At 60.7% G+C, this 27,028-nt stretch overlaps 1 protein-coding gene across 3 annotated transcripts in view; it reads right to left on the reverse strand.

The window, feature by feature from the left end:
* Positions 1-2,415: 2,415 nt before the first annotated feature.
* RPS6KA2 (ribosomal protein S6 kinase A2) overlaps positions 2,416-27,028 on the reverse strand; it is a 166,493-nt gene continuing 141,880 nt past the window's right edge. For all 3 annotated transcript variants that reach the window (XM_037061091.1, XM_037061163.1, XM_037061216.1), the window contains 12 exons: positions 26,487-26,575; positions 25,901-25,965; positions 24,260-24,362; positions 21,530-21,660; positions 20,621-20,746; positions 13,678-13,767; positions 12,005-12,163; positions 10,366-10,527; positions 9,351-9,427; positions 7,781-7,898; positions 4,655-4,792; positions 2,416-3,018 (listed from right to left, as the gene is read on the reverse strand). In XM_037061091.1, the coding sequence (XP_036916986.1) occupies positions 2,893-3,018; positions 4,655-4,792; positions 7,781-7,898; positions 9,351-9,427; positions 10,366-10,527; positions 12,005-12,163; positions 13,678-13,767; positions 20,621-20,746; positions 21,530-21,660; positions 24,260-24,362; positions 25,901-25,965; positions 26,487-26,575 (1,384 nt within the window). In that variant the 3' untranslated portion in view covers positions 2,416-2,892. The remainder of the gene's footprint in view (positions 3,019-4,654; positions 4,793-7,780; positions 7,899-9,350; positions 9,428-10,365; positions 10,528-12,004; positions 12,164-13,677; positions 13,768-20,620; positions 20,747-21,529; positions 21,661-24,259; positions 24,363-25,900; positions 25,966-26,486; positions 26,576-27,028) is intronic.

The raw sequence follows: 27,028 nt of genomic DNA on the forward strand, positions 1-27,028 counted from the left end.
GCCGCGCGAGGGCTTGTGGCCCAGCACCCGAGCCGGATGCCAGGGGTCACTCCGTCCATGGTGATTTTCAGGCTCTCGGGACTGGAACCCCTTTCCCTGCCTGCCCAGCACGTGCTCGCTGGCCCCGCGGGGGCTTTGACCCGTCTGGGTTGTGCCACCACGCCCTTCCCGTGTCCTCGTGCCCTCTTGGTCCACTCATGCGCGCGCGCACGCACGCGCCCCACGCGCCCACACAGGGCTCCCAGTGCAGAGCTGGCGGCAATGGGCCCACCTTCCCTGAGGTCTGTCACCCAACAGCCGGTGAGAGTCCCCAAAGCCGGGGGAGGGGTTTACTTGCAGGGCATTATGGGAAACAAGGCAGAAAGCCCAAGACGAGAGGCGAGAAAAGTATTACACTTCATAAAACCCATGTTTATTTAAAAAAACCTATTCAGAAAGTCTGGAAAGCGTAATAAATACCTGTACAGGGGCTGCCCATCTCGAACACAAACCGAAAGCGCGAGCAGGAGAAGGGCCTGTGAACGGGAAGCGTCTTGTAAACAAAGTGCGAGGCCGGGAAACGGGAGAAAGCGCGCTCCGGGCCCGCCTCCACCAGCCTTTGCCCGCGAGTTCGTCCCTTCCCACGTGATCCCCTGAGTTCCGGAGGCCTCCCCGCTCAGGCGCCGCTCCTGGCTAGACTCTTCGCACTCTCTGGGGCGGGGGCTGTGAGCACGTGGGAGCAAAGGCAGTAGCATCAGTGCCCCCTGCTGCAGAGGCCCAGGAAGGGCAGGGGCGTCCTGCACGCAGCCTCCGGGACGCCGCTTAAAGAACAGCGCTGAGAGCTGACACTGACAACCATCGCCACTTAGAAAGCGAACGGCCTTCCGAACATCGACACACGGGAAGCCTGTACACAGCCACACCACAGGACAGAGGGGACACCGGGCACTTGCCCAGTCTGACTTGGGGGTGGCTTCTGTGAACACCCTCACACCAATGCAGTGAGCCAGGTTCTCTCAAACTAGGGGTCACCGGGACAGGGTGACACCCTAGAGGTGTTGCGCAGGGTCTGTTCCGTGGTGGGCCAGAGGCCTGAGGCCCACGGCTTCCTTTACTTTGAATGAATCCTATGGTTTCCCAACCCAGGGCTGGGAGACTTCCTGTCACCTGTATGAGTCCGATGGTGCCGTTCACTGAGCTGGGGAGCTGGCCCAGGCATGGTGAAGACACCCATCGCCCTGTTATGTCCCCCCTGACGGAGTGGCCGCTGGATTCCCCAGGTGCCTTTGGGGAGGTGGGCTTCCCGCTGGTACCTCCGTTCTCTAGGCTGCCTTTCTCACCTAGCCCTACATGAAGGTGGGAACACAGTGTTTCACAGACTCGGCAGGGCAGCATGGGGTGAGGTCGCAGACCCGCCAGGCCTCAGGGTCATGGGTAGGGGTCGGGGAGCAAGCAGTCTGCCGGTCCGGCTGTGCAGGCCGCCCACCGTAGGAGCTCCAAGTCAGGCCACACCCATCACATAGCAGAGATGGACGGGGGCTGGGCTGTCACAGTGGGGATGACAATGTGGACACACCTGCTGTCCCACCACCCTCTCAGGACTCTCAGCACTGGGTCCCTCCATCAGAGTTCAGGGACAAGCCTCATGCAGACAGGCCAGGGTGAGGGCCCTGGTGGGCAGCTGGGGGCCTCGAGGCACATGAGACACAAAGACTCCAGTGGCCTCTAGGCAGGGAGACCCTGGGGCCTGTGGGCACTCCAGCTGTCCCTGTTCCAATTCGTGACGCCACTGGACCTGAGCAAGACCACTGGGGATGGATGTCATTGGCACCTCAGGAAGCATTTTCCATTGAGAAAATGGGAAATGCCTAGCAGGGCTTTGCGGGAACACAGGGTCACGAATGTGTCCCCACCTTCCATGTCCTGTGCACTGTGACAAAAATGCTGTGTGCGCTAACTCAGCTCATGTCCTGAGGTCTGGGAGCCCAGGGCCAAGCTAAGGAGTCCTTTCCAGAAGGTGGCCTGGGTGCCTGAGGATGCGCAGAGGCCGAGGGGCAAGAGAAGCAATGAAACACTGTCTTTGTAGTGGGAGCCTGGCTGTGACCACCAGGTGCTCCCACAGCCCTGCCTGAGCTCAGAGGGACAGACAGACGGGTGGCGGTCCTCCCGCAGGCTGGCTGGGGCACACGTGCTCCGCCCGCAGACCTGGGCAACGGCTGAGCCGGTGGCGATTTGGTTTAGCAGCAATGCTCGCCTGGCTGGCAGCAGCACACCGCACCCGTGTGTGCACCCAGCGACACGCTGATGGTCACGGAATGACGGTGAAGAAGGGTCCTTTCCACAGAAACACACGACAGCAGGGCCTCCATAAACTGCGCCACCTCCCTGCTGCCAAAGCTTCCAGCGCCCCACTGGCTCCTCCTGTCCCCGAGGCCCCAAGGCCGGCCCTCATCTGGTGGAGGCCTGGTGCCGGGGCAACGAGACAAAGGCTCCTTGGGTGGTCTTCAGGGGACGGGGCTCTGCTCTGGTGCCCTGTGCCCCCTCTGACGTTCTTCAGCTGCGGGACCCCAGGGACCTTAAAGCCTCCTGTGGACAACCAAGACCACGTGTCGCATTTCCAACCAGGGAACTGGCTTTCTCTTTGGGAAAACATCTGTCTGCATGAACGGGAGCCGTGGCGGTAAACAGCCGGCAGGAGCTCAGGTGTTTGGCGTGGTGGCTGCGGTGCCTGGAGTCCGTGTGGCTAGCAGGGAAGGAGGCGGAGAGGCTGGCAGAGCGAGGTGGCATTGGGAGGTTGCCGTCCGGACTCTCTGGCCTGAACGAGGAAATGCGGGCCGAGCGAAAGCGCTGTAGTCGCTGCAGCGATGCCCTCGATGCCAGAGCCGGGAGCTGAGGGTGGTGCGGGTCCCAGCGCTACAGCCTCGTGGATGTGAGTCTCTTCATGCCCCTGCGCTGGGCCAGGCTGGACGACAGCACGGGTTCCAGCCGAGGGGCCTGCGGGGTCCTGTTGAGAGCAAAGTAGGTGGCGGCCATCGCACCCTGCAAAACAAGGGAGGGGCCGGGTGACCGCACTGCCACCGCCTCTCAGGAGTGACTCCCCCCACATCCGGGGGTGGCGGTGAGGCCCCTGCAGCCACGAGAGCGGTGAGGCCCCTGCAGCTCCGAGAGTGGTGAGCCCAGGTCCTTATCACTGTGCCTAACACCCCTGCTGGCCTTGAACTGTGCCTGGGGCCAGGTCAAGCACCCCACTTCCGGCTGGGCCTGCTGGTTCTGCACACACACACTTGTCCCCAGCTAGGGCCTGGCCACCGCCACTTGGCCACGTTGGAGGAGCTGGATGACCTGGGAAACTGGGGCAAGTCTGAATCCTCAGGGTGCACCACTCCTAACTGGGGAGCTCCGAGCCCCGCAGGTTGGGGCCGCCCCCACTTCTCTGAGGAGGGCTCCGCCCCCCACCGCCACCCCAACCTGAGGCTGCTGCTCTGATGGAGGTCCCTGCAGAGTGGCACCCTGGTGTGCTTTGTGCCCTGTTTCTGAGTGTGGGGGGACGGAGTCTCACAAACTGCCGAGAAGAGGGGCCACCAGCAAGCCCTGGCAGCAGAGCAGAGAGAAGGTGGGGCCTCTCCAAGGCTGTGCGGGGGTGGGGGACGCAGCCTCGGAAAGCAGCCTAGTGAGCTCCTCCGGTGGGTGGCCCGCACAGCCTGACTCGGGAGACTGCGCCCCACCCCTTCCATGACCCTGAGGCCTGGCAGGCTTGTGGCTCCGTCCGTCTTCAGGCAGAGCCCGGGGCGGCCACCTAGCCGGGGCCTGTGCTGCACTGTGGGCTCCAGCCCTGCGTGTCCATCCCCCCGTCTGGTGTGCACCTGACACAAGCAGGTGCCAGGGTGTTGTGATGGAGGGGACCGGGAACCGATGCCTCGCTGCGTTTGTTCAAGGACACAGAACTGCGGGGACTCAGAAACCACAGGTGCACCACCGGGTCAGGAAAACCAAGCTTGGGGTGCTCAGGTGGCAAGTCTCCCATGGCACATGCATGGACCAAGCGGCTGCCCTCGGGCGGAAAGCCGGGGGTTCCCGGATGAGATGCTCCTGCTGAAGGCAAAGGTGAGCGTGGGGTGGGGCTGGGGGTGGGCAGGAAGCCAGCCGGACCCTCGCCACGCCTGGTCCAGGGCTGCCAGCGGTGTGGGTGGTCTCAGTGGAACCCAGCTGCACCTGTGCAGGACCTGCTGCCTGGGGGTGTCTGTGCCCCAGTGGCGGAGCTGAGTCCTCGAGACGAGGGCATCGGCTCAGAAAGCCTCAGACATGTCTTGTCTTCACTGTTAGGGACACTGGCCGAGCTCTGGTCCAGAACCGAGGAACTGGGGACCAGGAGCCACACAGCCCTGAGACCCTCTCCCCCTGCCCCTGGCTCCCTGCCTGTGTCAGCCTGTGTCTGCGTCCTTCTCCCTGCTGCTGTGTCATACATGCACGGGAGCTGCCGGCCATGTTCACAGACGTTGTGAGCCACCCAGAGAGCTGTATGTGCCTGCGCATGCATGATGAGATACAGAAGTCTGCCCGTGCACCTGGGACCCCCTTCCCGCACACTGTGGTTCTTGGGTTAGTGGAGAGGCCTCATGGGCCTCTTCTGGGCTCCCCGCCCCCACCGCTTTGCTCTCCTGGCTCTCGCAAGCACCTTCACCAGGTGGACGTCCTGTCTGCTGAGCTGGTTTTGGGACAGGTACTCTCGGTTCACAATCCACGGGTGTTTCAGGACCTGGACTGCTGTCAGACGCTGCTGAGGGTCCACGTGGAGCATTTTGGAGACGACGTCCTGTGGGGAGGGAAGGACAGGAGAGGAAGTGGGTGGTCTGGGCTGTTCCCTGAGGCCCTGAGCAAATTCCCTTCTCCCTCCACCGCTGTTCTTCAGTGAGTCTACGCGTTTTGGGGTCAAGCGCTTATTTTCAAGTTTATAAGCTTGTGGCTGGTTGTTATGTTTCAACCCTGAGAGGGTTATATTGTGTTAACGATGTTATGTCTAAAGAGAAACCACATGTGCAGATGTTAAATGGTGCGTGTGAGCTACTGAAATACTCCTCTAGGGAGATGACGTCCTCCCGAGGGAGAAGGTGGACTAACGAATGCCCCACGGACAGCAAGCCAATTCCCGACAACGTCTACAGCCACATCCTCTCAAGGATCACCCACCGACAGCTGCTACCAGTAGTCACCAACCACGGGACCCACGACCTGTCATCGTCCCGGACCTGCCACAGGCCCTGTTTGATGGACAGCATTTGATCGTTCACTCGTAGAGTAACAATAACAACTCCTAAAACTGGTCTTGAACGCAGAGCCCCACGTTCCACGTCCTTGTTGCGTCGCGTGTGTGCATAGGCACACACGCACAATCGGAGCTGTGATCCTTGTTCGCACAGCACTCAGCCCGTTCTCGTGAGTGGTCAGGGTCATCCTGGGAGGTGGGGTGGGGAAAGGGTCACCGTCACTGTCCCTTGTAGGCAACCGCTTCTGGGGACATGGAAATGTAGCTCGGCACCCACGTGGAAAACCGGTGGGGAGTGAGTGGCACGCAGAACCATGCCCATGAAGTTCTCCCGTGGGAAATCAGGCCTGCCTTATACCTAGGCTGCTTCGTGACTTGCTCTTGCTAAAACTCCCTCACCCTGAGTTCAGGCACAAGCCCTCGCTGCATATCTTTGAAGTAACTCCCTGAAGCCTGTGCTAATCCTCCTGAGAACTGAACTGTAACCAGGCCTGTTACTCTTACTGTTCTCTTGCATTTGCAACATTATTCCTTGTTAATCTGTAAGAAATAATCAGTAACATCCCTTCTGTTGCTATCTGTAAAAAGTAATTACCTAAAGCAAACCTAAGTAAAATGAATGAAAACCTTCTTTGCTGCATGCTATTAGAAAGCCAATAAAAGCCTGTCAAGGCCAGGGTTGGGGGGCTCTCCCCTGGAGAGAGTAGCCATGCTGTCCCTTTTCCTTGACGGGACTCGGTGGTCCCTGTGAATTGTCTTATCCATAACGCCTCGGACACTGTGGGCGGTGTTTCACATCAGTTCCTGTTCTGTAGACGCCAGTGCTGTTGTCTGTAACGATTAGCCACGTGCCCAGAGAGGCCAGTGATGAGCACCCAGGCTGGTCTGGGAGCCTGCGCTCTGCCGAACGTGGACATGATGTGAAGGAATCCGAGTGTGAGCACGCAATGGAAAGTCGGTCGAATTTCTCCGCAGGATCTCCGGTCAAAAACGACAGCACTGAAGTGCTACCAAATGCCCTGTTCTTCCACAGAGAAACCTGGTGCCTTTTAATGCCGGATAACGTTAATCTGGGCAACTACTCGGAACAAGTCCTCCCTGGAAGTACTGTTCTCACTTCCCCTCGTGAGGGCGTGGGAGCCGAGAGGCTCAAGCTCCCCTTGTGAGAAAGGCATTCCTGCACGTCTGACTGTGGAGGCGCTAGGAACACGAGAGCCGCGGGCTGAGCCGTTTCTGGAGGCCTGGAGGCCAGGCTGCCTGGTGGGCGCAGCAGTGGGGAAGGCACCAGGGCCGGGGCGAGGTGCGGGCATGGCAGTGACGGGGCAGGAAGAAGTTGGCAAGGTCCGGGGGGCAGGGAAGCCCTCTGCCCTCCTGACACATCCTGTCCCGGCACCGTCTCCTGGTCTCGATGCCACTTCGGAGACCGCATCCTGGAGACCACAGCACCCGTGCCCTGAACCAAGAGAGTCCCTGCACTCACTCGGGACAGAGCGGAGGGGAAGGAGCACGGGGAGGGCCAGGGTCACCTCCACCACCACCATCATCTCCTCCTCCACCTCCCCATCTTCTTCACCATCACCTCCGCCGTCAGCTCCCCTTCTCCCTCTGCCACCATATGAGGTCACATGTGACGGTGATGGTAGAGCTGGAGTCAAAGCCTCAGATAGTCCGCTCTTCTCGAAGTCACTTTAGGGCAACACAGGAGATGGACAGTTTGTGCTCTGATTTACTATTTGGAGAGGAATTTGACGGTGTCAACTAAAACAGGCCACGTTGGATGACCACAAGGACCAGGGCTGGTCACACACAGGGCAGCTGCGGAGAGGCCCAGATACAAAGTATCGGAAGGGAATGGAGACACACCCCTGGACCAGGGCTCTGCCTGACCAGTCTGTGGTCACTCGGGGCGGTCATTTTGCAGCATCACTAACCACGTGAGGGTTGATTCTGTGTGTCAGCTTTGCTAGGCTGTGGTACCAGGGTTTGGGCAAACACTAGTCTTGAAGTTTCTGTATTTCTGGAGGCATCTCTTGGGTGAGACTAACGTTTAAGTCGGCGGAGTCTGAGTAAAGCAGATTACCCTCCACAATGGATGGGCCTCGCCTGATCAGTGGAGGGTCTTAAGGGAAAAGAGACTGAGCCCCCCGAGGAGCCAGGAACCCTGCCAGTGGGTGGGTGGCCTTCAGATTGGAGCTGCGGCCTCGACTCTCCCCTGTGCCTGCGGCCTGCCACCTGCTGTGTGGATTTGGGACTCACCAGCCTCCACAATCACAGGAGGCAGTTTTTAAAAAACAAAGGCCCCTCTCTGACTCTCTGTGCACACGTCCCCTTCTTACTGCTTCTGACACGCTGAGAGTGTAGGAAATGTGAAAAGCGCTATGAAACATTTATATGTACACGAGTATTTTTAGCTGAGCAGCTTTAAAAACACCCACGACAGCACGGCGTCCACGCTGTCTACACAGAGCCCTCTAACCGGGTCTCGGGAGCGGCTGCAGACCTGCCACACCCGAGTGAGCGCCCGGGCGGCGGGCTCACCTTGGCCGCGTCGGAGACGGAGTCCCAGTTCCCCCCGGAAAGGGCGTACTTCCCACTGCTGATCCGCGCCAGAATCTCCTCGGGGGTGTCGTCTGGGCCGTTTGCAAAGGGGGTGAATCTATGTGAGGAGAGGATTTATGGAAATGAGCCTCCATTTTAAATCTCAAATAAGGCTCACACCAGAATGTAGCAGTCACTCGGCTGCTACAAACGGCTTTTTCCTCCCCATTGTGCTCCGGGTCCGGGATTCATGGTGACGAACAACTCATCCTCAATGCTGTGTCCCTTTTCCTTACATGGCCAAGGCTAGGGGTCAACAGGGCAAGTGACAAAGGCCCCGTGAGCCCCAGAGAAGCTTTCCTGCACTGCTCCTGGCTTCCCTGGTGAGTGTGTTGAAGAGGCTTGCCCGGTGACTCAGTTTCCATGGTGACAGCATAATATGATGGATGAGAGCCTGAGATGCGAAGCCTGGGGGCCCTGGTCGATCGGTTACCAATTCCAGGTTCTCTGACAAATTGGTTTTTGAGCTTCAATTGCAAAATGGGTAGAAGCATGTGCTCCCAGGGACCTTAGCAGTGACACGCATGGGCACCGAGGAGGTGTGTGCTCGGTGCTTGGCGCATGGGGGGGGCATGTGGGGTGTTTATTCTGCTGCCCCCGAGTGTGACCCAGGGCACGTGGATACACGCCTCCTTAGCGTGGAGTTCCGTGTGGTTCTAACATCAAGGCTATGACCCCGGTTTAGTGAACAGCCACCGTGAGTGTCGGAACAGCCACACGGTGACACAGCCGTGACGGCAGGACCTTGGGGCTGCTCCCCCCTCACCGTCAGCACTAATTACTGACTTGTCATGAAATACTCATCAAGGCCACAGAAAGCGCAGGCCGTTCCTGCCCAGTCTCTCGAGGGCACGTAGTTCATGCTGCTTCAGGAGACAGCGTTGGGTGACAGCCCCGCCTCGGGTACTCGATACGCTGGGGAGACGTCAGGAACCAGGGGTTCGTCGAGTTCTCAACCCTCATGGTGGAAAGGTGCCTTAGCCCTCACACATGTGTCCCCTCATTCACAGGGAGGGGAGCGAGGCCAGTGGGGTCAGAGGTCAGCCTGGGGGCAGAGCTGGAGATGAAGGCATGACCGCTTCCTCCAATGCCAGGGCCTCGTCATAGGAAACTGGCCCATGCACGCCTGAAGGCCACAGCACCGTGAGTGGCTGGTTCTGCAAGATACTCTTTGACCATGACCTTTTATGGGTGCATCTTGGCTCAAGGGGATGATTTTAAGGAGCAGATGTCTTGGCCTTTTCAGGGAGTGGCCCAGTGCAGTGGTGAGGGTGTGGCCGGGGGGCCAGAGGCCCGGGTGCTCTGTGGGTGGGCTGAAGGCGGCAGCCCTGCTCCCTAGTCCTGGAGATGCCCTCGAGAAAACGCCTGGCCAAGTTCCCTGTCCTGTTCTCCAAGTGTCCTGAAAGGGGTGGGGCAGTCTGCAGGTGTGCCCATGCTTGTGCCAGGGGACAAGTGGCCTGCCCTGCAGGGACAGCCCAGGCATGAGGGCCCCGGGGAGGGTCTGCGTTACCCAGCCAGCATGGTGTAGAGCAGGATGCCCAGACTCCAGATGTCACACGCGGCGTCGTAGCCTTGCCGCTTCAGCACCTGCAGAGGGAGACGGACGGCGAGTGAGCACTCGGGGAAGGAAGTTCAAGGTCACAGCATGTCGTTCTGATGGTCCCAGCAGATGGGGCAGGCGGGACCCCCGATGACCAGCCCCTGGGAGCCAAAGCTCTTGCTGGGTACAAGACAGACAGACTGAGAAGGAAGCTGTTAGGTTTTAGGGCAGGAGAATTTTTCATTATGGAAAAGTAGACATAACATAAAATTGACTATCGTAACCATTTAAAAAATGTACTGACTATAGAGAGAGAGAGAAGGGGGTGGGTGAGGGGAGAGACATGGGACTGTTGTTCCAGTTACTCTGCACCCATCGGTTGGTTCTCGTCTGTTCTCTGACTGGGATTGAACCCTCAACCTTGGTATGTCAGGACAACACTCTAACCCACTGTGTACCTGGCCAGGGTTAACCATTTTTAAGGGTGGCGTTAAGCACTACCACCACCATCTCCCAAGCTTCTTCATCTTCCCAAACTGACATTCTGTCCCCACTGGACACCCCCACGCCCTCCTCCTGCCCAGCCCCGGGCACCCCCACCCACGCCCCCTCTGTCTCTGCGAGCCTGGCCTCCCAGGCCTCAGGCGGCAGCGTGGCTTATCTCACTTCACCCCTCGTCTTCCAGGGCACGTGTTGTAGCTCGGGGCAGGCCCACCCTCCTTTCTGAGGCTGAGTAATACGGGACAAACCACACTTTGTTCATCCTGTTGGCCATGAATGCACACGTGGGTGGCTTTCCCCTCCTGGCCATTGTGAGTGATGCCGCAGTGAACACGGCGGACGGGCACCAGATAAAGTCAGAGTTGTGTGTGAGCAAGGCCAGAGGCCGACCCTTTCCCGACGCATTCCTGTTCCCAGGGTGACCGCCGACCTGAGCCCAGGTTCTGCCAGGCGCGGTCTCCTGCAGGTTCAGAGCACTCCTCACCTCCGGGGCGACAAAGTTGGCCGTGTAGCAGGGTGTCATCAGCAGCCCGTTCTCGGCGCGCAGCTGCTTGGCGAACCCGAAGTCGCAGATCCGGATGGATTCGGGGTTCCCAGACTCATCCACGTACAGTATGTTACTGGGCTTCAGGTCTCGGTGGACAACCTGGAAAGGCAGGAGGGGTCCGCCTGACCTGGGGGCATGGACAGAGGGACAGGGTGGGGGAGAGTGGGTGATCTGACGGGGGAGCAGCCAGGGGCCGGCAGACAGAAGAACAGTGAGCCCAGGCAGCATGAGCAGAATGACCTGAAACAATGAGTATCTGTCTCAGGCCCGCCAGGCCACAGCGCTGGGTTTCGGTGCACCTGTGAGGGACAGGGGGCCGGGATGAGGCGCACAGAAGCCCTGGGGTGCACCTGTGAGGGACAGGGGGCCGGGATGAGGCGCACAGAAGCCCTGGGTGGGGCCTGCACTCTGAGTGGAGGGACAAGCCACAACAGCTGTGCTGGAGGCGGCCAGCCACGCCTCAAAGCAAAGCAGCTGTGTAGGGCGTAGGTCTCCTGAAAGGGACCGAGACTGACCGCAGGGACACGTGTGGGGAGAGCTCGGGACCTGAGCGTCTCATCGCCCTGTGAAAACCCAGGGAGAGGACACAGGAAGGGAGTTCAAGGGCCCCACACAGGCAGCCAGTGTGCATCGCGGAGGCCCCGGGGGTGGGGACGAGACCGTGTGTCCAGTTCCAGGTCCTGCTCCCGTCAACCACAGTCAACCTGCAAAATCCACCAGGCCAGGCTGCCTACTATTCCCAGAGCCTGGTGACCACCCAGAAGGACCCACTGTGGGTCTGGGAAGAACCCCTCCTCCTCAGACGGGACTGACCACACACCTGGCTGGTCAAGGAAGCACACCAGCCTCCAGAGATGTGCCTAGAATCCGTAGACTGGGGGCAGGCAAGGAGGAGGGGACCAGGCCCCCGGGGAGGCGGCGTCTGGGGCTGAGAGTGTGAGGTGGGGGCAGTGTCTGGGGGAAGCACTGCCACTCACTCGTGTGTGGCTAGGGGCAAACGTTCAAGCTGTCCACGCTCTGGTGACAATCTGTGAAGCAGGGCCACCAGAGGTTGGGACTTCTCGGGGGCAGGGGCTGTGGAGCTGAGAGCAGCGTTTGGACCATGGTGGAGGCTGTGAGAACCTCAGCATTATTCCCACTTTACATAAAATGATTTTATTTATTTATTCTTAGAGAGAGAGAAAGGGGAGGGAGAGGGAAACATCAACGTGATGGTGCCTCTTGCACATGGGCCAACTGGGGACCCAGCCCACATTCCAGGCACGTGCCCTGACCAGGAGTCAGGTGTGCTGTGGTCACTGTTATCTACAGTGTGACTTTGCATTGGTTAAAAAATTCAAGTTTAAATGGGGCAAGTGAGGGAAATCCTGACATTTCCCTTCCTTGAGCCCAATTTTTTGCCATAAGTGGTCCAGGTGGGCTTATTTCCCTCCCTCAGCCCCCAGGTGCCCAGGTGCCCAGCAGGCAGTGGGGACGTCAGACACGGAGGGGCTGGGAGGCGGACAGAGGCCGAGGTTGCCCCAGGCACGCGCCTGCCCCGCCCCCCACCCGCCCCCGCCCCGCCCCGCGGGCTCACCCCCTGCGAGTGCAGGTAGTCCATGGTCTTGGTGATGGTGCACAGCACGTCGCTGGCCTCCCGCTCCGAGAAGCACCGCTGCCGCAGGATGCGGTCCAGCAGCTCCCCGCCACGCATCAGCTCCGTCACCAGGTACACGAACTTCCCGTCGTCGTAGACCTGGGGGCCAGGAGGAAGCGCGCATGCGTCCGTGCTTCGCAGTCACCCACACCATAGGGTCCCGTGGCCCCCGGGGGAGAGGAGCGGCCACAGAGGGCGCCGTCCCAGGAAGTGAAAGATTTGTGCGCAGCAGGCACACGCGACTGGCCTGTCCAGTCCCAGAAGGTATGGCTCTTGGGACAAAGTCAGCGTCCACACCTGCAGCTGGTCAGGGACTTGGACATTGAGGCCAGGTGCTCACAGCTGCTCCGCTGAGGTTCCGGCTGAAAGGAGCCCTGGCCCTGCCCACAGCCCGCGGCAGACACGTGGAGACGGCACTGGACCTTTGCACAGTCCCTAGGGCAGCGCGGGGCAGACTCTCAGCGCACCTAGCCCCCAGGGGTGCTCGTGCCCGTCAGGTCCTGACCCTGCAGGTGGGGGGGNCACCCACACCATAGGGTCCCGTGGCCCCCGGGGGAGAGGAGCGGCCACAGAGGGCGCCGTCCCAGGAAGTGAAAGATTTGTGCGCAGCAGGCACATGCGACTGGCCTGTCCAGTCCCAGAAGGTATGGCTCTTAGGACAAAGTCAGCGTCCACACCTGCAGCTGGTCAGGGACTTGGACATTGAGGCCAGGTGCTCACAGCTGCCCCGCTGAGGTTCCGGCTGAAAGGAGCCCTGGCCCTGCCCACAGCCCGCGGCAGACACGTGGACACTGGACCTTTGCACAGTCCCTAGGGCAGCGCGGTGCAGACTCTCAGCGCACCTAGCCCCCAGGGGTGCTCGTGCCCGTCAGGTCCTGACCCTGCAGGTGGGTGGGGGGCCTGGCCCTGCATTTCTGACACACCCAGGGGCCCTCTCTGGCTCTGCCAAGACTAGGAGCAGCCAGACCCTGGGGCCCAGACAGGCTGGCGGCAGAGCCAGGGCTGATTTAGCGGTGGGGTAGAGCTTGTCTTTCAGCAAAGCGATAGACAAGGAGGTTTCCGTCGCACTAGCTGTAACACTCCGGCTGTCCCTACGTCATACTGTGTGTGCCACAGGCACGCTGCATGGGACCCCGGCACTGAGGAGAACCTGGTGGAAATGGAGTAAAACTCCGAAATACCATTCTGCTTTAGCTTCCAGACCAGTGGGTTGGAAAGGAGGGAACTCTCCTCTGGGGCCTGACACCCCAGCCCGGGGCCCTTTATGGATTGCCAGGGACACCCCCTGCCCCCACCCCCAGGGGCCTGAATGTGGCTGGTTCCCGCCACGCTTGGCCCCGGGGGAGGGCCCATAATCACCCCCAGGGAAAAGAAAGGGAGCCGAGCTCCCACCTGGCTGTCACACCCTCCTGTGTGTCACACTAAGGAATGACCTCTGGGCTGGAATCCACACCGCCATCTCGCCCCCTTTCAGGTTCTGCGACTTGGGGACTGGGGGTGGGGGACGTAAGTGATCAGCAGGTCAGGCCAAGCCTGGGAGGGCGTGTGGCAGATGCCGGCTCGGGCACGAGCCCCCAGGAAAGCCAGCTGGTAGCTTCGGGGAGGCCACTCACGTCCTTGAGGGTGATGACGTTCGGGTGCTGGCCGTACCGCAGCAGGATCTCTATCTCCTCCGAGGGGTCTCTCTTACTCTTATCGATGATCTGAAACAGAGCGCCCGAGGACATAAGACCCTCAGGTAACTTCGGCCTGGGTCTCGTCTGCCCCTCCTCCCACCAGCTCACCCTCCCCCGAGGTAAGTGACAAGGGCCTAGAACTTCTGGGACCCATCCCTCCCCAGCTGGCACAGAGCAACGTTTACAAAAGGGCTCCCATGTGAGGTGTCTCAGGGTTGGCTGCAGAGGCTGGGCTGTGGGAGCCCACCAGGACGACGGGCGCTGGGTGGGGGGCCTGCGCTTTGCTGCGTCCAAAATGAGCCTCCAGCTGCTGTGTCTCTGGCTACACACAGGCCACAAGAGGTCCGGGGTGGGCGCCTGCGGGATCCCTCTGGGGCTGAGGCCCACACACTCTCCTGCTTCTTTCCCAGCCCCCAGGTCCGCCTCCACCCCCAGCGCTGTGTCCCCATCGGAGGGCAGGCATGGCCCTGACGCCTGTGCAGGCAGATGACTCCTGCGGAGATGAGCTGCCCTGGAGCAGGGAGCCCTCTGTGGGCGCTCTGGGGGGCGGGGGATGGGCCCCTTTGTGTGAGAGCTACTCTCAGAGTGGGAGAGCGGTCGGGCTGTTCTCCTCGTCAGCCCCCTTCCCCGACTTAGAAGAGTTCGAGGTTTGGGGGACGGGCCACCTCTCCACCCAGAGCAGAGGGAGGCCTGCTCTCTCCGTTGTGTCAAAGACTCCAAGTGACTCTCTGCATAAAGCTCCGTCCGTCCCTCTAGGTGAGCCAGGCGCTGGTAGCACCGGCCCCACAGTGGGGGTTCCTCCCTGTCACCTGTCCTCCCGGCCCAGTACCCATATGAGGAACCCCAGGGGGACAGCTCTTCTCTCCCACCTCAATCACTGTCCACTGCCAAGCTCCAAGGGGTGTCAGCACCCAGGACTGGGGGCACAACACCCGTGACACACCACCGTTCTCCTCTTGCCACATTTCCTCCCACTGAGGTCCCAGCTGGGACCCCAGGACCCAATCAGTTATGGAAACCAGCCAGCAGGTGGCGCAGCGCCCTCACAGACTCGCATCTCCTTGGGCTCACCCAGTGAGGGAGGGGCTCCTTAAGGTCCAGCACACCTGGGGCTGGAAGACTGGGCTCCTGCAGGACCACGGGCTGGCGAGGGGGCGCCTAGGACAGCTTCTGCCCCAGCTCCCTGCCGGGCCATCCAGCCTTCCTGGGCTGGGATCTTCTCTTTGAAACTTGAGGTTAAAAATACAGGGTCTGGCACAAACAACACCCCCTCTTTATCACAAATCATGAGTGTGTCATTCTGTACCATAACAATGTCACACTCAAGCACACCATACAACATTTTAGGTAAACTGTTCACATTAAAACTATAAATTATTCTGCCCCAATTATTACCTACCAACCACACTCAAGCAGGCCTTACTTCTGCTGGGCCCTATCAGTAAACTTAGAAAAATCACATTTCTTCGCCCCGGCGGGTGTAGCTCAGTGGATTGAGTGCGGGCCTGCGAACCACACGATCGCAGTTTGATTCCCAGTCAAGGCACATGCCTGGGTTCCAGGCCAGTTCCCAGCAGGGGATGCACCAGAAGCAACCATACATTGGTATTTCTCTCCTCTCCTTCCCTTCCCTTCTAAAGATAAATAAAATAAAGTTTAAAAAAAAGGAAATTTTAAAAAATTAGATTTTTTCTAGGAAAATTTCAAGGTGAAAGAAATGATTTCTTAGCATAACCTGTTGCGTCACGCTCAGACTGGATAGACAAGAAAGAGGAAGCATTTTCTCCACGGCCTGGGGCCGGGGGCAGGGCGGCGGCATTAGACCGAGGGGATGGCTGCAGGGAGTGTCCAGCCCACAGGTGCTGGGCCCCGCCTCCCTCCTGCCCTCCCACCTCGCTCTGGCAGACCTGACCTGAAGCCAGAGGGCAAAGCAGGAGGGCACCGTGATGGGGTCCCCCCACACAGGGAGGGGCGTGGCTCTGCAGGGCTGTGACAGCCGTCCTGGAAGGGCAGTCCCCGTGGAACCCCAGCCCCGCCTGCTGGCCTGTGCTGACACAGGCCGGACACACAGACTCGGGTCGGACCCACAGACTCGGGTGGGACCCAGGGACAGACGTGCTGTTCAGGCCGTGTTCAGGCCCTGCGTTCTGTGAGAGGTGCTGCCGCTTTTCTGCACACATGTTTTCTGTGTTTTGTTCCCTTGTGTGCTCTTCCTGGAGGGGCGAAGGGAGTCCCAGCAGAGAAACCCTGTGGGGAGGAGTGGTCGCTGGTCTCTGGGCGCGAAGTGGCCACCTGTGCGGGGACAGGGCCACGAGCCCGTCCTCTGTGGGGTCGGCTCCTTGGTGCTCCAGCTGCTTCGAGGTCAAGCCCTGGCTGACGGCGTTCCTCACGTTGAGAATCGCGCTGTTTCCAAGCCCCTCTGATGGGGTGGAGGGAGTACTTCTCCCTCAGTGAGTTCCGCCCAAGGCCCCCTCTGCCTCTCTGTGCCCCAACAATAACAACGACAGCCACCAGGAAGGAGTTGGAGGACCTGTCCCTCCGTCACTCTCATCTGGCAAGGCCACAGGGAGTGGGCACTGCCCAGCGCTCGGCTCCGCCTCACGGGTAAACAGTCTTTTCTCCGGGGCGGCCCTAAGAACAAGCGTTGAGGGTCCTGGTGATGCACAGCTGTGACCCCCATGAAGCGAGCCTGGCCTTGCCAGTGGATGGCCGACACCAACGGCTGTCCTGGGAGGTGACTCACAGGCCCAAGTCACACACTTGTACTCCTGGTGGCTGACGAAGGGGACACACGTGGACCAGACTTCACCACCAGCACACCCCTTTTCCTCTTCCTCTGGCTTTGCGTCTCTCCGGCTTCCTCTGCGCCCTCCCCTCCCCAGGCACGCTCTGTGCGGCACCGCGCAGCGGGGGTGGGGCTTTGCCGTGGGGCCTCAGCGAGACCTGGGTGAGCTCCCTGCCTTGCGACACACCCTCCCCCCAGCAGGTACTGATATCTCCCCTGACCCATCAAAAGGACCCGTCTCTCATCTGCAGTGAGGCTGGTGGAGTGTGTTCTCACTTGCAGAGTGTCACAGACACCCTCCCAGCACAACTGACTTGAACAAACGACACACGGAAACAATGCCAAGGTTTCCTGCCAGAAAAGACAAAAATTTCCACACCAGTCAGTTTTCCCTCTAAAAATAAGCTCCGTCCGTGTGGAGCAACTGTCTGCATCGCACTGCTTCTGCGGGCGACAAACTGCGCGCACGGCGTGGAGACGAGCACAGACACGCGAATGTCTTCTGGATGGTCTGTGGTGGGCGCAAGTCGGAGCCCTTGTCGGGAGACTCCCTGGCCACTGACCAGTGTCTGGGCGCTGGCGCCGTGTCTGGTCCAGAGAAGGGCCCGTGAAGGGCTGTGGGGAGGAGTGAGAGCCGCCCTGGCCGCGGAAGGGAGGGCGGCCCAGACAGGAAGGGCAGTGAAGGCAGACGGCCAGAGGAAGGGGCGGAGGCACTGGGGCTCCACGGGACAGCTCCCCACTGAGGCTTCTAAGTAACACGTGCCCGTGACCCCACGAGCCCTGGGACGGGGGCGGGGGGGACAGGACCGAGGTAAGGTGCACATCAGGGGCAGCAGGCGCCCGGGGGAAGGTGCTGCAGGCCAGGGAGGACTCGAGACAGGTGAGGAGCCACAGGGGGGCAGGCAGGGGGTCCCCAGAAAGCAGGGACCCAAGGAGCTGAGGTATGGGCGCCGGGTCTCAGGGACAGTTCCGGGCACAGGGAGAGCAAGCCCGGGTGCCCCAGACAGGAGCTTCCCGTGTCCTGGGATCAGCCCGTTAGAGCCGCCGCATCCCAGACCTGCTCTGAGGCTACGTGTGTTCTTCGTGGAGCGGGCTGCCCTGCCCTGCACGGAGCCAGGGGAGCCCTGGGCCCCACCCTGCTCCCTGCTCTCAGCCACACCCCACCTCCGCCTCGGCACCACTGACCTTTGGGGCTGCACAAGTCCACAGGAGAAGAGTGGGAGGGGCCGTCCCAGGCAGGACAGTGAGCAGAGTCCTGGGAGATGCCAGCAGTGATGCCCGCCCTAGCTGTGAGTGACCAGGATGTCTCTGGACATGGCTCGAGTCCCTGGGGGAAACCGCCGGACTGACTGGTACCGCCCTGCGGGAAACTACGCCTCGTGGCCACGGCCCTCAAGTCCAGTCAGATTCCACGTTCTATGCCCTGCTCGCTACTTGGCCGGGACGTTTCGGAGGTGCCCACACAGCAAGAGGAGGAGGACACCCCTCCATCCAGGCACCTGGTCGCTGGGCTCACAGGCCGTCATGTGGCTGGAGCTAACTTGTAGTGACCCAGGGTGACATCCCGATCACAGGCCAGGACCAGGGGTCACAGTCCTGCTTCTGCCCAGCAGAAACTGCCCTGCCCTCTTCTGCCTCTTAGCCCGCCCCAGGGGCAAGTGCGGAGCCTGCTGCCCAGAGCGAGCCCTTCCACCTGGAAGGTGCGGAACACCTGGAGCCCGTCACAGCAGCTCGGAGGGCGAACGGGCCGTCCTGAGTGCTGAGCACTGTGCCACATGGGAGCCTTTCCATCCCGAAGCCGGTGAGACCGGGCTGTCACCTCGGAAAACCAGCCGCCTGTGGCTGGGGCCACGCTGAAATGTGCTGAGGGCCCTGGGTCATGGGGAGTCCCGGCTCCTTCCAGTGTCGTTGACTGGGACATCTTCCAGACCATAAAGCACGGCCCACGCCGTCCTGGAGGGGCAAGAGTCCCGGTGTGTTCTGCCTGCTCAGGCATCCAGGGACTGCAGGATGTCACCCCGAGGGGTCATCCCTCATTTCCCGGAAATTCCCATCAGGGCCTGGCCTCCACCTGCTCCTTGGGGACCCTGGGATGGCCACTTGACAAAACTGAACCAGACGGTATCTTTATGGTCACAGGATGTGGGTGCCTGAGGGGAGTCACTGCCCCGATTTTGTCAGAGGGCCCCGCCCTGGCCACGCCCGCGAGGGGCTTTGCGGCTGAGGGGCGGGCCCAACAGCAGACCCCGTCCTTTGCGCCCCCTGGAGGCGGCGGTGGTTTCTGCTGGTTGGCGGGTAAACAAGAGGGGCTCTGTGAGAAATGACCCCAGTGGGAGGGAGTTCTCGGGAACCCAAGTGAGACTTGTGATGCTGGTGCGCAGCGCACACCGGAATGGGCGGAGCTCTAGTCTGGGGCGGCGGCGGGTCCAGCCCTCCCCACTTCCTGACGGGCCAGGATGTCCTCCTGGGATTCAATTCAAACGTTTCTCCCTCCAATGCCCCTGAATGTGCTGAAGTCACCAGCCAGGCCGGACATGGGGCTGTGTCAGCGGATCTCACGAACTGATTATTGTTCCTGTGTTTAAATGCGCTTTTTTAGGTTTGAGGAATTCAAGATACACTTGTCAAAAACCCACGAACCCCTGACCCACGCTGAATGGAGGCGTCTGGGTTTTCCAGGCTGGTACCTGCCAGGGCCAAATGCTCTCTGTCAGTGCCAGAGGTTCTGGGCAGACGTCCCAGGAGACACACATGCCACTCCTGGCATGTCCACGCCTTCTGGAAAAGCCTGTTTCCATAAATGGGATCAGAGCACAGGTGAGCTGAGGTGGGACGGGAGTCACCGTTTGGAACAAGTGTTTCAGAGCCCCGCACAATCACAGTGGCCAGAACTGCTCCGTCCATGCTGCTGCCTGCTGAGCAGGCCCCATCTTTCCCCAAATGTCCTCTGAAGGCCGTGGGCGGCGCCACACGCCACACTTTTGGGATAAGCCAGATGGCAACCCCAGACTGGACCTGGGTCCTCAGGAGTCCGGTTCAGGCCAAGGCGGGGCAGCTTGGCTCGTTAGAGTGTTCGGCTGGAACATCGTCCCGATGCNGGGACGGGAGTCACCGTTTGGAACAAGTGTTTCAGAGCCCAGGACAATCACAGTGGCCAGAACTGCTCCGTCCATGCTGCTGCCTGCTGAGCAGCCCCCATCTTTCCCCAAATGTCCTCTGAAGGCCGTGGGCGGCGCCACACGCCACACTTTTGGGATAAGCCAGATGGCAACCCCAGACTGGACCTGGGTCCTCAGGAGTCCGGTTCAGGCCAAGGCGGGGCAGCTTGGCTCGTTAGAGTGTTCGGCTGGAACATCGTCCCGATGCACCAAGGCTGCGGATTTGCTCCCGGGTCAGGGCCCAGACGAGGGTCCACCAGTGAGCGCATGAATGAGTGGAACAACAAATCAATGTCCGTCTGTCTGTCTCTTGCTCCCTCACACCCCCTCTTTCTTTCTCCCTAAAATCAAGTTTAAAAAAACAGCCCAGTTCAGCTTCATGGGCAGGTTGTGGACTCGCCCATCTTGTCCAGAGAATGTCCAACTTAAGCTTTTCCATAAACTGGAATAAGATTTATAGGAGATTTTAGCTGCAATCCACATTTCACCCCCCAGAAAACTCAAGAAATGGAAACTTCACATTCCCAGACCCCATATTCCACCGAGCTGTTCTCCACAACCGAGGGCGAGGCCGCCAGCCCCAGCCTCTGCAGATGACCAGTCTGTGCTGGTCTTTACTTCTGCCGCCTGGTTTTTGGTGACTGTGGCCACCTCCCCTCCTTGCCCCCTCTGTCCCTTCCCTTATGACAGTTGCCATGCCTGTCCCCAACTCGATTTTCCAAAACACAGAGTGCCCACGGCTGTCCCTCCAGTGCGTACTGTCTCCACGGCTGCGGGTGGTCAGGACCCACCCACATGCTGCCTAGAACTGCAAACGGACCACCTGTCAGGGCAAACGGAACACGGGCTGGTCGGAGCGTGGACAGGGGAAGGGGGCGGGGCACGGCGGCCGCGCGGTGCTCAGTGCCCGCACCGCACGGCCAGCCAGCGGCCTTACCTTCACGGCGTACTCCGCGTCGGTGGCTTTGTGCACGCACCGCTTGCACACAGAGTAGGAGCCCACCCCGATGTCCTCCTTGACCTCGTAGCCATCAGTGAAGTGGACGTTGTTCCCGTGCAGCTGCTGCAGAGAGACCGGCAGAGCGCATCAGAGGGCGGGGCGACGCACAGGGCGCAGGCCCAAAGGGGGTCCGGTCGGTGAGCCAGCCCGCGGCGGCCGGAGGGAGCGGAGTCCTCTGACCAAGGCCGCGGCTGGTAGCGATGGCTCCCGACCTATACCCCGACCTGCCCACTTGTCGGGTGGCCACCACTTTAGACGCCACAGTGCACCGCGTGGGCTGACCGGCCACATTACCCCAGCGCTCTGAGTGAGAAGCTGGGCAGAGAAGGGACGCAGAACCTGCAGAACGGGGGGTGCAGCTCTGACGCTGCGCCCGACTGGGGTCTGCAAGTCAGCACCTAACTGGCAACTCCACCCATGACGCCTCGGTCTCCACCGGCTTCATCCCACCTGCTCAGGGTGCAGACAGGAAGCCACCAAGACCGGGGCACACTGTCACACCCATGTCCACTTCGGACACACGTGTTTTCCCAAAGGGTCATGGGGAGAGAAATACGAAATTCAGTGTCAGCCATGTGCCCTGACTGGGTTTTTAAATAAAATGTAATCACAACTTCTCTACGTCTGGTCACATTTATACGGAAGAAAACTATAAAAACACCACCTTCAGATGCCCCCAAGGGCAGAGTTCAGGAAGGGACAATGGCACCCACAGAGGGAGCTGCCTTCCTGGGCTCCCGGCAGGACTCCCCACGGCGAAGACGCCCCCGTGGACCGACTGTGGGCTTGGCCGCAGTGCAGTGGCCACCCCCTCCATGACCCCCGCGGAGCGGCCACCCAGGTTACCTGCACGATGGGGTGGACCGCGGTCTTGTGCTGGTCTTGCTGCGGGGGCTCCTGGGCCAGGTTGGAGGCCACGAAACTGAAGCCTCTGAACAGGTGATGAGAGTTGGCGCTGGGGGGCACGCCCGGCGAGTCTGCAGGGGCAGGGACAAGTCAGCCCGTGGGCGGTGCTGAGGGGCTGGGCGCGGGCACACCCTGGTGTGTGGGGTGTGTCGAGTGTGCGTGATGCTGTGGGTGTGGCAGAGAAGGGGGTAAAATGGTTGGACGTGGGGAACCATGTGGAACTGCACTGTTCCCAGTGGTGCCCGTGGAAATGGCGGCAATGCCTGGAACAACGACTGTCTGGGAATGAGGACCATAACTTACTGACCACCCTTGACCATGACCCTCCACCTGGCCCCCTGCGGCGGAGGCGGAAAGCCACCAGGGACCCAGGGTGGAGCTGTGGGCACACACACCCATGCCACGGAGCCCAGTTCTGAGACTGCGCTGCCCGCGCCCAGCCTGCAGGGACTGTGCAGAGTGCATGGCACTCCCGGCTTCAAGGGACATTTGGCAGAGGCGCCCTGTCCCTGGTGGCAGGAGCGGAAGGAGCACCTCCCTTGGACCCTGACTTCTCTGGGCACTGCTCGAGCTGTGGGAAAGCCTGTGGCCGTGGGACCGGCCCCGGTTCAGTTAACTGCGGGCAGGGAGAGGGTAAGTCACAGCTGGGAAGGGAGTGTTTGCGGCCCTGGAGCAGCCGGGGCGAAGCGCGCTCCGCCATCGCAAGCTCCTGGAGACCGATGAGAAGAGGGCAAAGCGCACAGGAGGAACATGGGGGCAGACAGAAGGGTGGCCGTCGCCCTGCCAAAGAGGGGGGAGCCCAGGCCCCCAATGCGGGGGCACATGTCCATTCAACAGGGAGACACGGGGCCTGGTGGACACATGGAAATGAAAGCGGTCGTCACCCTGTGGGCTGGGGGGCGCTCGCAGGGTGGGGCGGGCACAGCGGGCGCAGCGTGAAGGGTGCCTGAACGTCCAGGAGTGCACCCCACAAAACTGCCTGCAGAGTGCCCAGGGGGTAAGGGTGAGGGCTGTTTGTGGTCGCCACATCTGTGACCACAGGGGAAGTGGCGACCAAGTGAACAATCGGCACCAGGGAAGTCACGGGCGTGACCAGCCACGGCGCACTGCCAGGAGTGTCCCCGGTGTATGAGTGCTGGCGACTCCGATGAGTGGGATGGGGCAGCGGCATGGACTGGGGCCTGGCTGTGCTAACCGCGTGTCGGGTCAATGGGAGAAAGCAAGCTCGGACCAAAGGGCCACACACACGTTCCAGAAGAGGGAACACACGGCACTGTGACACACATTACATTGCAGTGTAACGTGTATCCACATAACTACAAACGTAGAAACCTATAATTACACACACTTAAGTTTTCACATAACGTACCAATACAAAAAACTCAGACGCGTATTTCACCCAAGTCCCTGCAGAGTGGACAGGAAAGGCCACAGCAGTGCTCTGCCCTCCCACTTTTTGCCCCTCTACTTGGTGTTGGGGCTTTTCCTCTGACTCGGAAACAATACACGACAAGGCGGGTTTAGCCCTCACGGGGAGCAGGTGTGTGTGGTGTGGTGGGCAGCTGCAGGGAATGTGGGTTTTATTCCCCAGCATGTTACTTTGGGGACAATGGCTGTAAGGGTGGCTCCTTTGCAGCAGGGAACGCGAGCTGTGAGCTGTGGGCTCTCCCTGCATCGGGTGACGCCCGCCCACAGCTGTCCCAGGGAGACCTCACCTGGTGACAGGGCACAGCAGTGGCAGTCTCTGTCAGTACCGTGGACTGCCAGTGGCCAACTCAGGTCTCCGCCTGGACCGGTCACCTGCCATGCACCTTCCCAGTCCGCACCAGGTACTGGGATCCGAGCGGATGGTGTTTGTGGACTGGACACACTTAATGGGAGCCCGAAAGCTCGGCTGGGCAGTGTCCGAGTAGTGGCTGCGAGACGGCAGCCGTGCCTTCAGGAGACGTCGGGTGCAGCACACCCGCTTGCTCTGCGCCCTTTCTTCTGCTGGCACAGGATTCTGGCTCTAAGGTCTAACCGGCCTTAAAACTCCCCCGGGTGCCAGGTGCTGCACCTTCTCCACCCAGCCCCTGGATCCACTGCCCTCTCAGCGCCGCCCTCCTCCGCCAGGGCTTTGGCCAGGAGAGCTCCGCCGCCTGGAGCGTCGGGGCGCGTGCGAAAGGCCAGGCGGACCAGGAGGTGTGCTGACTGCCCACGGGGGTGGGTGCCTGCGTGGGGGTCTCCTGCACACTCATCAGCGACGGGAACTTTGTGGTCACCTGCTGCCTTCCCTGCCTGAGGCTGCCTCGCCCTGCACAGTGGAGACAAAGGCGCTGCTGAAGGCTCAGGGCCACCTGCTCAGGGCCACCTGCCCGGGGCTGGATGGGACCTTACAGGTCCCACAGCTGGCGTCTGACCCGCGTGGCCAGGGGACCAGAGACAGGGGCAGAAACAGCACTAGAAGTGCCTCACGACCATCCGGAGGCGCTGCCTTTCAGCACAGACCTTAGAGAGGAGCACACACGAGAGTGGACAAAAGGGATCCCACAGAACCCACCCCGGTTCCCCGCAAAGCGTCCCTATGCCCGGGGTGCCGTGGTGCCTGTGCAGCTGTCCCTCCCGGGTCAGGGGAGGGCACCCGCCACGGCCGAGAACCACAGGTTTACCCCAGTGGCGGTGGGCACACACCTGTGGGCGTCCGGGTGGTGAACTCGGGGTCGAAGTGGAAGGTGTCCTCGGGCCTGCCCACCGCGGGCTTGAACGGCGGCTTGGTCTCCTTCCTGTACAGCTTCTGCAGGGAGAGCGGCAGGTTGAGGGGTGCGGGGCCCCGGGGGCGTGGGAGAACTCGAGGGTCACACTGTGTCCTGTCTCATCGACAACAGCGCCTCACATGCTCTGACATATGTGTGATATACATTGAGTTACACATCCCATTCAAGTATATGCGTCCCAGTTCACAGGGTAAGGGTTTGGGGACACGCTAAGGGTTCCTCATTCTGGGGAAACGGTTTTCAACCTTTTATCAGCCAGAGACTCTGTCTTCATTCTGTGGATAGGATAGAATGTCTTGCCCCGCCCCAGGTGACCGTGGAGAAGAGCCCTGCTCCCGGGCACCCTCCCCAGGCCCTGGTGACCTTCCCCTCACAGCAGCGGTCCCCTGGACATCGAGGCTGGGTTGTTGAATAAACACCCATCCTGCTCCCGTCTTGGCCACAGTGTCCCCTTCCTGACATCTGTGGGGACGAGGAGAGGATAGGGGAGGGCACACACAGATACTACCCACTGAGCTAGGAAGGATGTTTTTTTTTGACACTCAGTTAAAATGCCGAGGTGACTTTGCTAGCTCCGGAAGAGAAGACCCTCTAGGTCACTGTGTTGTTAACCTAACACGAAGATGTGGAGACCGACGTCGGGAGGTCTGCCTGCCTCCCTGGGATGGGCGCCGGTCCTTCCCAGCACAGGGGCATCCGGGGCCGGTGAGACCAGAGACCTATGTCCTTCCCAGCTCCAAGCTCGCCACGTCGCCCCGACTCGGGGCCCCAGAGCCACAGGTGCCGGCCTTGGATGACCCCCAGTTCATTCCCCAGCAACGGGCACCGGTGTTCCCTGGGACCTCAGCCCCCTGGGCCCCACATCTTGGCCCGGCTCGACCTCAGCAAGTCTGTGTCGGTTTTCCCAAAGCCCTCCCTCCACAACCCACCGGGTTCCTCCTGCCCAACCACAGGGGGCATCTGACCCTCGCCTGCCTTCAGCAAGAATCCTGCCGGCTCTGTTCAGCCAGACACTCCCCGAACCCTGGTTTTCTACCCCCGACACCCCCTGCTCCCTGGCTGGAACCTACTTATGCACCTGTGTTCAGAGTGGACCCCACCTCTCCCCCCACCGGAGGCCCCACCCATCTCCAGGCCAAGAATCGCCTATGGTCTTTAACAGGTGCTACAGGTAACTGTCTTTAATAGGCTGGGTCCCTTTTCTCTTTAACACCTTCCACAAGAGCATTGTGAGGGCCGTAAGAGGCGGGAGATGCAGACCGTAGGGTGCCCAGAGGCCCCGGCCCTGGACAGGCTGCACAGCCCTGCCCAGCGCCCCTCCCCCAGAGCGCCCCAGGGGCTCTTGCTGGCTGAGGGGGGCCCTGCTCTGTCCTTGGCATCTCAGATTTCAGGCTCCAAGCCAAGGGTCTCTGCCTGTGCTGTGGCAACCTGATGGGAGAGCGCCCTCTCCAGGTAACAGGCTGACGCTGACGGCTGGTCTGCAACCGGGGGGTGTGCTGGGGTGTGCCCCACCCACCTCCCTGTCCCTGTGTTGGTGTGGGGCAGGGCAACCACTCACATTCCAGTCTATGGTCACAAAGAAAGGGTGACGCTTGATCTCCTCCACTCCGTCACTGCCAGCACCTGTCACAGGACAAGGTTGGGGAGCGTCAGGGCCGAGGACTTGGCAGGGTGTTGGCTGTGGACACTCAGCCTGTGTGGGACCCCGGCACCCCGCCCTGACTTGAATCTGTGGGGACCCTTCTCAAAGCTTTATTATGGAAGTGAACCCGGACTTGGTTCACCTTCCTGTAAACCTGGGCTCAAACAGATGCTGAGGTTTTTTACATTAAGAAGGGTCCAACTGGAGCAGCTTCCAAGGGCACCTTCCGTGGTTTGTGGGGTTCCAAAGTAAGGACGTGAACTGAGCAGGAGGCCGTGCCCCTACTCAGGGACAACCGAAACGGCGGCTTGCAGGCAAGTCTGCGCTGCCTGGGCAGCCACGGGGCATTCGGGCCACACTGGAGTCCTCACGTCCTTGGATGGGACGCAGGCGAGGGCATCCCCCCATCGGTGGCCTCAGGAGCATGTGGAGCTGGACTGGGGCGGGGGCGGGGCCCCGCTGACCCCTGCTGGGTGTGCCCGCGCGGGCACGGGGCTCTTACCCAGCCGGTTGCAGGGGTTGCGTTTGAAGAGGGCGCGCAGCAGGCTCTGTGCCTCCGCGCTGAGGAACTGGGGCATGCCCAGCTTGGCCCTGCGAGGCGGAGGCGGAGGCGGGGTCAGGGTGGGTGACCGCTGTCCCGCCCTCTTTGACCTGCCCGGTCAGCAGGAACTGACAGAGCAGCGTCAGGACGCGGCGTCCAGGGTTTGGCCTCCGGCCCCATCACGCTCAGAGGTTCGTGAGAGCACCGAAGGGTGTTTGTTCCTGTGGCTGTACCCGTGATGTCGACCATATTAGAAATTAAAACTGAGAAAAATTTAACTAAAAAAATAATAAAGTCACTAAAAAACAAACCCTAACAATCCCAGGAATAGAAGTCACTATAACTGGAGCTACCTGTGATGCCCCGACAGCAACAGGGAGCCTTGGTACAAATGGCGGCGACGCCCCGCCCTGGGAATCTCTCCTGGGCTCCTTGCCCCCGTGGGGGTCTCAGGCCCCCAGGACCTGGGGCCACAGCTGGAAACTGCCGCCTCGGAAATGCTG

The sequence above is a fragment of the Sturnira hondurensis genome, unplaced genomic scaffold, assembly GCF_014824575.4.
Source record: "Sturnira hondurensis isolate 20B ecotype Veracruz unplaced genomic scaffold, ASM1482457v3 Scaffold0000167, whole genome shotgun sequence".
NCBI lineage: Eukaryota > Metazoa > Chordata > Mammalia > Chiroptera > Phyllostomidae > Sturnira > Sturnira hondurensis.